Source organism: Chenopodium quinoa, unplaced genomic scaffold (genome assembly GCF_001683475.1).
Source record: "Chenopodium quinoa cultivar QQ74 unplaced genomic scaffold, ASM168347v1, whole genome shotgun sequence".
In the NCBI taxonomy this organism is placed as follows: Eukaryota; Viridiplantae; Streptophyta; class Magnoliopsida; order Caryophyllales; family Amaranthaceae; genus Chenopodium; species Chenopodium quinoa.
In genome coordinates this window covers 3,898,491-3,911,023 of record NW_018743292.1, presented here as the reverse complement: position 1 = coordinate 3,911,023, position 12,533 = coordinate 3,898,491, and the positions used below count along the sequence as shown (strand labels likewise).

Genomic DNA, 12,533 nt, shown 5'->3' with positions numbered 1-12,533 from the left:
TAATAAATTTGTTAGTTCCATTATCGATAGTCACTTCCCCACCCTATAAAATTAAAGTGTTGAGGAAAGACGTTGAGAGACGACGCTTATAATTATCTACATGCATGTTGCATAATAGTGCATATGAAAGGGCCTCAAAAATGTAAGAAAGAAATAAGTTAATCGGGCATGGATTAACAAGAAGAAAAAAGCGTGAAAAAATTGTATATACAGTGAAACCAACACCATTGTTGATTTACAAGTAAAATAAGAGCTAAAGTAGGGATTGATTGCTTGGGTGAAAGTTGTAGGAATATTTCATGCTTGAATTTCTTCTTTGTAAAAGTACATGACCAATCTTTTCTAGAAGGTATGACGTATATGTATATTTAACCTATGATGCAACAAATTAAAGCAAAGGTTAATGCTTTAATTAAGTGTAACAACTACTCCCTTCGTAGCTAAAGAATATTTGGAACGTATTTAGTTTGCTGGTACATACCCCCAATCTGAAGCAAATCTCATCATATCTTTATTAAATCTTAGGTTGCTCTTGCTAAAACCATTTCATCGCAATTTGATGCACGAGTTTAGAAGAAAATTCGGAAGGCCATCATCAATTCAGTTGATCACATTTCAGTATTACTCCGTCATAGGTATACTGTATCTATTATTCTCTATATATTTTGATAGAACTTTGTGATTAAAGTACGGCTTCAAATTATGTTAAGTTTTAACTTTAACACGACCAAACATACAAGTCTTAATCTAGAACGTTCAACCTAGTTCTAGTTGCTCGAAAAGAGATCCTCTAGTCATCTACTGATCGAACTTATCCATTCATTTATTCTTGAAACTTTAATACGGAGTGTAATTTTACTTACTAGTAATAGTGGATATATATGACATTAATTACTTTTACTTTCAACTCTCGGTAAACTTAACATGTACTCTTAATTTTGCTCTATCCCTATGTAATTGGGCTCTTTGCATCCCCTTTTATCTTCCCATAACATTTTAATCCTATGCTTAGTGCTTATTTAATCCTAATAAATTTATAATTAACTGTCAACTACAAACCATATTATTCCACTACTATAAACATAGAAGTTCTATCCATTACGTCTAACTTGTACTACTAACCATTGTTCAGTTACACCAAAAGATGAACACCAACAAATACATAGTAAGTTTTGGTGGTGCAAACGTAGTCACAACTTTGACAAACAAAGCAGAAGAGATCGATGAATGGGTGGCAGATATCTTGCCACGGTACGTCACCGAAGGCAGATCAACGGTGGTAGGGCTAGACATAGAGTGGAGGCCTCATCAAGTGTCAAATATGAGCAACAAATCAGCTACTCTTCAACTTTGCATTGACACAAAATGTCTCATAATCCAACTATTTTACTTGGATTATTTGCCTCAGTCTCTTAAGGATTTTATGGGCTGGCCCAATTTCTCTTTTGTTGGGGTTGATGAAGGTTCAATGGGCACTCAAGAGGGGGGGGGGGTGAATTGAGTGTTAAGTAATCGTTGGCTAATTTTGCTTCTTTTCGGATTATGTGTGAGGAACCAGTTGTGCTGGTTCCCGTACGCAGCGGAATATAAATAAGCAATAAAGAAGACAACAAATTTAACGAAATAAAACAAAGCAATAAAGAACACAACAAATTTAACGAGGTTCAGCCAACTCAGGCCTACGTCCTCCTATCCTAAAATCTTTATTAATCTACTCCGAAAAACAAAGACAAAGAACACTCTGCTGTTCCCTACTCCGGGAACCAGCAAACCCCACACTCTACTCCGAGTGTGCTCTCGACTTACACTCGTAAGCCCAATGTGTTTGAACTCACAAACACTCACCCAGCCTTTAACCCCTTTGTTAAAGACTCAATACAAGAATCAAAAACTCTCCTTTGATCTCACTTCTACGAAGCTAATTAAGAGAAAAAGTTTAAGTACTAGAATGCTCTTGTATATGACTTGATGAATGGGATTAGTGCTTAAGTATATGCTCTCAAATAATTGCTCTTTTAATTTCTGGAGAGGCACACAAAATATGTGAAATAAGATGAGTTTATATAAGCTTAGATTCCTAAAACCTAGTTTCCTTAAATCACACAATCTTAGAGAATAAGATATAATGTAATTTTAGGAAAGTTTTTATCTTATTTGATTTAATCACAAAGATAGAATCAATTAAGATAAATACTCCTAGTTTTTAGGTAACCAAGAATATTTCATCTTATTTCCTGCTGCACAAAATATTTTCAAAATAATCTTTTCGAAAAAAAATCTTTTTGTAAAATCTTTTTCCAAAACGGCAGCTCGAATACAGTGAACCTGGTTCCCCGACCTGGTTCCCTGAATTGAAACATGTTATGAAACCTGTTCCAACTTTGTACCAGATTTCATATCATACTTCAATATACTTTTAAGCACTTATATAACCCAAACATGCAAGCATACTACGGAGCATATTACATGAAAACCTAGATAACATATTAAAGCATAAATCGTCTTTTCTTCATGTAATCTTCAAGACTTGAATCTTCCTTGAATACTTCTATTATGAGCAAACAATCTTTCTTCGAAATATCTTCGAAAGGCTTCTATGCTCCAAGTCTTGGAATCAACTCAACTACTGCACATGTAACATGGTTAATGCACAATAAAGAGTATGTGACTGCTTTACCACGTAGCAACCATGGAAACAGTACATACTGGTTCCCTACCAGTACATAACACTTTTATCATATAACTGTTCCCTGTATAAAGACAAGTTAGTTCAATAAGAAAACTCATGTAAGTAATAACTTGTCTGGGGAAACAGTGTTCTATGTTAGCTGGTTCCCCCAACTGTATCGAACACTTTCAAGGACCTGTTTCCCTTAGCTGTTTGTCATCATTCAAAACTATCAATCAAAACCTAAGGGACTCAACAAATTCCCCCTTTTTGATGATGACAAACTCTTGAAGTTCTTGAACCTGTGGACATGCTCAAAAAGAAAAACCGTCAAAAACTTCAAGGACTCAAAACTCTTTGGAACAAGTCAGTTAGGCCAACTGGTTCCCTAAACAGAAAATAGAAAATACGAAATAAAAAGACTCAAACTGACTCAATCTAAACTAGCTAAACCTTAGGCTTCAACTTCAGACTACTTCCCCCTTTTGGCATCATTAAAAAGTATCCACAAGTAAAAGCAATGTGCACAAGTTAATGTGCTTATCCATACAATGGCATCAACCACCATTCAAGCATTATGCTGCAAAAAGAGATTAGTCAAACAGTTCATACCATAGCAGAGTTAGTAGTTCATACAAGCCAACAAAGTTCAACCAAGGAAGCCCAAATCCATCCAAAAAGAAAGTTCATGGAATGGAGAGAAGTAGACAGACCAACAAAATCAGTTATTTAAGAATAAACATGAGGATGAGGAAAACAAGAACAGAAACAGCATCACTCCTCATCATCATTCTCGTTCCCTTCCTCCTCCTCGAACTTTGCAACATCTTCTGTATTATCATCTGATTCCTCTTCATCCTTGTCACCATGCTCTGCTTAAACCAAAATCATTATATTACTAAGCATATTCTTGTGATTCCCCAATCTGTTTCAAAACCACTTCCTGACCTGCTGGTTCCTCTTTATTTTTTTTATTTTTTTTTTTTTTTATTTTTTTTTTTTTTTTTTTATTTTTTTTATTTTTTTTTTTTTATTTTTTTATTTTTTTTTTTTTTTTATTTTTTTTTTTTTTAAAGAAAGCATGAGAGATATGTACTGATTCAGAATGTTCTCCTTGTTGCATAACGAGTGCAAAACTGTTCTCCTTGTTGCATAACGAGTGCAAAACTAGCATCACATCAATCAAGCAAAGAGGTTCTTGCTGGTACCCTTTTTCTCTTGGTTCCTGGAACAGCGTCAATGGACTGTTCCTCCTGCACCTTCTCAGTGAACTTCTTTAATTGAGTTATTCTACTTCGTACCATGGTCTTAGCAGTGGGTGTCTCCTCATAATAACCAACAACCTCTATTTCATCCTTTTCACTCTGACTTTTCTGAATTTCCTCCAACTTCGGGCTTAAGGACATTTATGCTTCCTTCTGATGTTCCCCCTGAGACTGAGCTGGTTCCTTGAGTGAACAGTAACCGAATGAACAATGATGAATTTAAAGCATACGAGAGAGAGAAAGAGAATTTCGAGTGATGATGATTGATGATCTGCACAAAGGGTTAGTGTATATTTTTAACAATGAAGCACAAAGAGAGAAGAAGGAAAGAAAAGAGTTAGTTGAGCCAATAAAAAGCAACTGTAAAGGATATTTTTAAATTGAAATCAAAAATTTGGTAATTATCTTTTACCATAATTATCTCAACCAACTATAAATAAGGCATATGATATGTTTGCCTTTTATATGGGATTAAATAACTGAAATAAGATAAATTCCTTCCAAAAGGAAATATCTTATAGTAATCTTCCGAAAATAAAAGATATTATCGGATGACATATCAGAGCTGGTCTGCTGTTTCCCTTTGCTGGTACCTGTATAGAACCATGTCACGCTGTTTCTGGCAATTCAGCCTGATTTCACCTGTTTCTTACAACAATGATTCTCAATCCTTTTGAGATTTTGAACCATCTACACAACACTTGAAAGATATCAACATAAGTATGTACACACACTATACAAGAGAATACCATTCTAACCAATCATTGAAGGAAGTAATTGAAGCCAATACCTAAAATCTAACTAGACCTAAAAGGACTCTTAACCTACAAAAAGACTCTCTACACAAAGGCTTTGTGAAGATATCAGCAATTTGATCTTCACTTTTACAAAACAACATCTCCACCAATCCTTTTTCCACATTGTCTCTTAAAAAATGGTGTCTTATTTCAATGTGTTTTGTCTTGGAGTGTTGCACAGGATTCTTTGAAATATTGATTGCACTAGTGTTATCACAAAAAATAGGAACACTTTTATAAATAACACCAAAATCTTTCAGCTGGTTCCTTATCCACAGTAGCTGGGAACAGCATGAAGCTGCAGCTATATATTCAGACTCTGCCGTGGATAGGGCCACTGAATTTTGCTTTTTAGAACCCCATGAAATTAGACAAGAGCCAAGAAAGTGTGCCATACCTGATGTGCTCTTTCTATCAACTAAGAAACCAGCATAATCTGCATCTGTGTATCCAATAAGATCAATGGTACTGCCTTTGGGGTACCACAATCCCAGATTTGCTGTTCCTACAAGATACCTAAGTATCCTTCTAACAGCCTTCAAGTGAGATTCCTTTGGATTGCTTTGAAACCTAGCACACAAACCAACAGAAAACACAATGTCAGGTCTACTAGCTGTTAGGTAAAGTAGAGAACCTATCATTCCTCTATAAAGAGAAGCTTCAACATCTTTTCCCTTAAGATCAGCATCTAATTTTGTAGATGGGGGAACAGGTGTATCATAAGCTTTGCTGTTCTCCATGCCGAATTTTTTCAGCAACTCTTTTAAGTACTTTTGTTGATGGATCATTATTCCATCATCCATTTGCTTAATCTGCAGCCCTAGGAAGAATCCTAGTTCTCCCATCATGCTCATTTCAAATTCACTCTGCATAAGATTAGCAAATTCATCACATAAAACCTGATTAGTAGCACCAAATAAAATATCATCAACATAAATTTGTACTACAATCAAGTGTTTCCCCCTGGTTCTTATGAACAAGGTCTTGTCTATTGTTCCCCTCTTGTAATCATTTGCCATCAAGAAATTGGACAATCTTTCATACCAAGCCCTCGGAGCTTGTTTCAACCCATATAATGCTTTGTCCAACTTGTACACATGTTGGGGGAAAGGTGCATCTTCAAAACCAGGTGGCTGCTCCACATATACTTCTTCCTTTAAATATCCATTGAGGAAGGCAGTCTTTACATCCATCTGAAACAGCTTAAAATTCATGTGAGCAGCATAAGCAATTAAAATCCTAATAGCCTCTAGCCTAGCTACTGGTGCAAACGTCTCATCATAGTCAATTCCTTCTTGTTGATTGTACCCTTGCACCACTAGCCTTGCTTTGTTTCTGACTATAGTACCAAGGTCATCTAACTTGTTTCTAAAGACCCATCTAGTGCCAATGACTGATCTTTCCTTGGGACGGGGAACCAGGTGCCAAACCTGGTTCCTCTGAAACTGATTTAACTCATCTTGCATAGCTAGTACCCAATCAGGATCAGTCAATGCCATTTTATAGTCAGTAGGCTCTACATTAGACAAGAAAGAATAGAAAGCACAAAAGTTTTGAAAAACATTTGTTCTCGTTTGAATCCCCTTATTTATATCACTAATTATTTGATCAGTGGGATGAGAAGATTGATATCTATAACTTTTAAAATTAAGACTGTTTTGTGCTTTCTCATTAAGTTGGGAACCAGCATGTTCATGGATCTCTCCTTCTTCTGAGGAGCCAGGAGGATTCACATTCATGCTGTTTCCTCTATCATTACTTACCTCAGGTTCAGGGGTGGTACCTTCTTCTGTTCCCCCTGAACTCATTACCTGTCTATTATTTGAGGAACCATCAGGACTTGGTTCCCCTTCAGAGTCCTCATTATCTTCATTTTCTTCTCTAGGCACTTCATCATTATCATCTGGTGGAGTATTTGGTAGGCCTAGATCTGCTTGCACTTCATCCGTGGGACCAGTATACTGGTTCCCCGTGAAATCCATCAATCCAATCACTTCATCAGGTTGTACCTGCGCAATCTCAGAAGACATGTTAAATTCATCAAAAATGACATGGACACTCTCCTCAACACGAAGAGTCCTTTTATTAAAGACTCTATATGCTTTGCTGTGAGAAGAGTATCCAAGGAAGATTCCCTCATCACTTCTAGGATCAAATTTATCAAGCTGGTCCTTCCCATTATTATGCACATAACATTTACATCCAAAAATGCGAAAATATGTAATGTTGGGCTTTCGACCTTTAAGCAGTTCATAGGGAGTCTTATTTAACTTTGGTCTAATGAGACCTCTATTCAATATATAGCAAGCAGTGTCAACAGCTTCTCCCCAAAAACTCTTTGGGAGACCACTCTCAATGAGCATCGTCCTCGCCATCTCCTCAAGAGTTCTATTCTTCCTTTCTACAACACCATTCTGTTGAGGTGTTCTAGGGGCTGAGAAGTTGTGATTAACTCCATGTTCCCTACAATAATCAATAAAGTTAGCATTTTCAAATTCAGTACCATGGTCTGATCTTACCGAGACCAGCTTGTGGGTGAGCTGGTTCTCCACTTGTTTCACCAATGTTACCCATTCTTCAAACGTTTCATCCTTTGTGTGTAACATCATTACCCAAGTGTACCTGGAATAATCATCAACCATAACACAGACATATCTATGACCTCTTCGACTTTGTACTCTCATGGGACCACACAAATCAATGTGTACAAGTTCGAAGGGTCTGCTGGTACTCAAAACAGTTTTAGACTTAAAAGAATTTTTGACCTGTTTCCCCCTTACACATTCAGAACAAACTTTATCAGCTTCATACTTAATGTTAGGAAGGCCTACAACTAAGTCACGTGTTTTAAGTTTGTTTAGAAGTGTTAGGCTAGCATGTCCAAACCTCTTATGCCAAATCCATTGATTATTGTCAGAAACAGCTCTCAAACAGATGGACTTGTCTTGAGGGATTTTATCCAAGAAGGTAATGTAAACATCATGCTTCCTGGTTCCCTCACATACAAGTTCTCCTGTTTGTGAGTTAACTATGTGACATAGGTTGGCTTGAAACTCAACTATATTACCTTTGTCACATAATTGAGAAATACTCAAGAGATTATGTTGCAAGCCTTCAACATAATAAACATCATCTATTGCGTTAGAAAGTGTCTTACCAACCTTACCTAAACCAGTGATGGTTCCCTTGTTGTTATCCCCAAAGGTGACACTTCCTCCATCAAAGGCCACTAGTGAAAGGAATTGATCTTTATCCCCGGACATGTGTCTTGAGCAACCACTGTCCAAATACCAATAGGTGTCTCCCTTCACTCTAGCCTGCAAGAGCAAATCAAACATTAGTTTTAGGAACCCAAACATACTTGGGTCCCTTTTCAACAACATTAACATCTTGTTGATCCTTTCTTCTCCACACATATTTTACACCCTTGCTGTTCTTATTAGCACTAATTTTCTTAGCTGGACATTCATGTATCTTATGTCCATTTTTACCACAATGAAAACACACATGCATTTCTTTAGTCATGACATACTTGCCTCGTTGATATTCTTTGATCCAGGTGGTTTCTCTGGGAGACCAGTTAGTCCTGGTTCTCTGTCTAGTATAACCAAGACCAACTTTTCCTCTGTTTCCTCTTGATGAAGTCAGGTAATTTAAGGATTCTTGAGCATTCAATAATTTGTCCACATGTCTATGACTATCATTAAGTTCTTTTTCTCTGGTTTCAAGTGTTTTAGTTAACAATTCGTTTTTCTCTTTAAGAAAATCAAAGTTACTTTTTAAAGCTTCGAATTGTAGATTAAGTTTTGAAACCATAGAGTCAATAGACATGTCAACAATCACTGGTTGCTTGTCCTTTTTCAGTTGATTGATTTCCGCATGCAAATCACAAATATTACTTTCATACTTATCAATCGTATTACTGACATCTACACTGGTACCTGTAGGGGAAACAGTGAACTGTGCAGCTTTAAGTGAAGCAATTTCCTTGTGAGAGTTTTCCAGGTTGTAAGCCAATGTTTCAAAGGCCTTCAACAAGGAAGTTCTAGTACACGAATTTGCTTTACTTATAGCTACTGAAAAATCAAGAGTATCACTAGTGGTTGATAAGTCTCTAGGGAACCAGGAGGTCAGATCCTCTTCTCCATCAATTGGTTCAAACGATCTTTCCTTTTCTAGTTCCACTTTACACTTGTCCAATTCAACCTCTAGTTCTGCTACTTGATTTTTTAGTTCATAACAGACTCCTTCTAGATGATCACAACTAGCAATAGCAATATTACATTCACCACGTTTTTCTTTTAATTCTCTTTTGCAAGTTATGTATGTTTCACTTAGTTTATAGCATTCATCTAGTAAGGAATCAATACAAGCAAGCATATTTTCTCTATCATATTCATGCATATCTTCTCTAATTTGCTCTAAGCTTACCTTGCGTTCATGTAATACATCCTTCTTTGCCATAAAGCATTTGTTGAATGTACTGGTTCCCCCTCTGGTTCCTGGACCAGTGCTGTTTTCCTTGATGTTTGTAAAGGCAGTTAGGCAAACATCTGAGTTGGATGATCCTTCTTCTTCATCTGACCCTGAGTCAGAGTCTCCCCACATGGAAGCTATCATGGCATTCTTGTATGCTTGTTTATCTCCGGATTTAGACTGTTTGTCATTCCACTTAGGACAATCTCGAATAAGATGTCCTTTTTCTCCACACTTGAAACATCCTGTAGAAGAAGAATTAGAGTTAGATTTTTTATAGTTTTTAAAATGCTTACCTTTGAAATTCTTTCTTTGATCTCGAAGAGATCTCTCAAATCTTTTTGCAATCATGCTAATTTCATCTTCATCATCTTCTACTGTTCCCTTAAGCGCCATGCCTCTTGCTGGTTCCTTCTCAGACTTAGAGTCAATCAGCATCTCATGAGTCATAAGGGAACCAATCAGCTGTTCTAGAGACAAGGTAGACAGATCCTTTGCTTCATATACTGCTGTTACCTTGGCTGTCCATGCATCTGTTAAACTACGCAATAATTTTCTCACAAGATCCTCGTCAGATAAATTTTTACCAAGAGATCTAAGATCATTTACTATAGTCATAAACCTACGAAAGCAGTCATTGATTTTTTCATTTTTATTCATGGCAAACAATTCATATTTAGACATGATTAAATCAATTTTAGACCGTTTTACCTCGCTGGTTCCCTCAAACGCAAGTTCAAGGGTGTCCCATATCTCCTTAGCACTACTACAGCCAGAGATACGATTTGTTTCGGTCTCACCTATTGCTTGTTGTAGTATTGACATTGCCTTAGCATTCTTCTCCAGCAACTTGTAATCAGCAGTGACCAATTCGCTATCTTTCTTGGGAACCTGGTTCCCCTCAACATCTGTCTTGAGAATGATATTAGGACCATTTTTAACTACGAGCCAGCATTCATAATCAATACCCATGATAACATTCTGGATCCTGTTCTTCCACCAAGCATAATTATTTCCATTAAACTTGGGTGACTTGTTGTCATAACCGATTGCACTTAATTCTTGAGTACTCATTCTTAACTCCTCTAGATGTTACTCTTTCGAGAAGCTTAGGCTCTGATACCAATTGAAGGTTCAATGGGCACTCAAGAGGGGGGGGTGAATTGAGTGTTAAGTAATCGTTGGCTAATTTTGCTTCTTTTCGGATTATGTGTGAGGAACCAGTTGTGCTGGTTCCCGTACGCAGCGGAATATAAATAAGCAATAAAGAAGACAACAAATTTAACGAAATAAAACAAAGCAATAAAGAACACAACAAATTTAACGAGGTTCAGCCAACTCAGGCCTACGTCCTCCTATCCTAAGTTCTTTATTAATCTACTCCGAAAAACAAAGACAAAGAACACTCTGCTGTTCCCTACTCCGGGAACCAGCAAACCCCACACTCTACTCCGAGTGTGCTCTCGACTTACACTCGTAAGCCCAATGTGTTTGAACTCACAAACACTCACCCAGCCTTTAACCCCTTTGTTAAAGACTCAATACAAGAATCAAAAACTCTCCTTTGATCTCACTTCTACGAAGCTAATTAAGAGAAAAAGTTTAAGTACTAGAATGCTCTTGTATATGACTTGATGAATGGGATTAGTGCTTAAGTGTATGCTCTCAAATAATTGCTCTTTTAATTTCTGGAGAGGCACACAAAATATGTGAAATAAGATGAGTTTATATAAGCTTAGATTCCTAAAACCTAGTTTCCTTAAATCACACAATCTTAGAGAATAAGATATAATGTAATTTTAGGAAAGTTTTTATCTTATTTGATTTAATCACAAAGATAGAATCAATTAAGATAAATACTCCTAGTTTTTAGGTAACCAAGAATATTTCATCTTATTTCCTGCTGCACAAAATATTTTCAAAATAATCTTTTCGAAAAAAAATCTTTTTGTAAAATCTTTTTCCAAAACGGCAGCTCGAATACAGTGAACCTGGTTCCCCGACCTGGTTCCCTGAATTGAAACATGTTATGAAACCTGTTCCAACTTTGTACCAGATTTCATATCATACTTCAATATACTTTTAAGCACTTATATAACCCAAACATGCAAGCATACTACGGAGCATATTACATGAAAACCTAGATAACATATTAAAGCATAAATCGTCTTTTCTTCATGTAATCTTCAAGACTTGAATCTTCCTTGAATACTTCTATTATGAGCAAACAATCTTTCTTCGAAATATCTTCGAAAGGCTTCTATGCTCCAAGTCTTGGAATCAACTCAACTACTGCACATGTAACATGGTTAATGCACAATAAAGAGTATGTGACTGCTTTACCACGTAGCAACCATGGAAACAGTACATACTGGTTCCCTACCAGTACATAACACTTTTATCATATAACTGTTCCCTGTATAAAGACAAGTTAGTTCAATAAGAAAACTCATGTAAGTAATAACTTGTCTGGGGAAACAGTGTTCTATGTTAGCTGGTTCCCCCAACTGTATCGAACACTTTCAAGGACCTGTTTCCCTTAGCTGTTTGTCATCATTCAAAACTATCAATCAAAACCTAAGGGACTCAACAGTTGAAGTGGCTGATGATGTGGCTAAGTTGAGGGATGAGTATGGGCTGATCTGTGCTAGGAGCAGGGATATTCAGGCCCATGCTTTGGCTCTTTGGCCCATAAGGTGGTACCGAAAGCCCGGTCTTAAAGTTCTTGCTCGCGACATCGCTGGGCTTTATATGGCTAAGCCCATTCATGTTTGTAGGAGTGATTGGCAAGCTAGGGTGCTGAGTAAGGAGCAAGTGGAGTATGCTAGTATTGATGCTTATGCTTCTTACAAGATTGGTTACAAGTTGTTTATGGAGTGAATGAGTAATTAAGTAAGGAATAATGATGTTAAGATGGTTTGCAATTTACTATTTGGTAATGTTATCCACTAAAAATTCAGTTCTATATGTTTCTATGTAACGAGTGTTGACAAGTTTAGTGATATGTATTCCATAGTAGTAAAAGTTTCTAATGAAGTAACGATGATGTGAACGAGTTATCGATGTTCTATTAAATCTTATGTCTTTTAATTTTACATTCTCCAATTTCCATATCAAATTGCCAATCAATTGTCTCTTCGATTCAAAATGTCCTATATGTTTCTTTTTATTTAATTTTTGTAGGACAAAAAGCTATAGTAATAGTGCATATGCAAGCAAGGACGGATCTACAACAGGCCTTAATAAAAATCAATTTTTTTTTAAAACAAAAAAAATCATGTAGAATGTTTTTTAATAGTCTAATTCAATGCAAAATTAACGTTGATT

General features: G+C 36.4%; 1 protein-coding gene across 1 annotated transcript; it reads left to right on the top strand.

Moving 5' to 3' along the window:
* Positions 1–434: 434 nt before the first annotated feature.
* On the top strand, positions 435–12,294 carry LOC110736018 (Werner Syndrome-like exonuclease). Its single transcript, XM_021916176.1, has 3 exons — positions 435–635; positions 1,133–1,454; positions 11,800–12,294. The coding sequence occupies exons 2-3, from the start codon at positions 1,145–1,147 to the stop codon at positions 12,084–12,086; spliced, it is 597 nt and encodes a 198-aa protein (XP_021771868.1). The 5' UTR covers positions 435–635; positions 1,133–1,144; the 3' UTR covers positions 12,087–12,294.
* Positions 12,295–12,533: the final 239 nt, after the last annotated feature.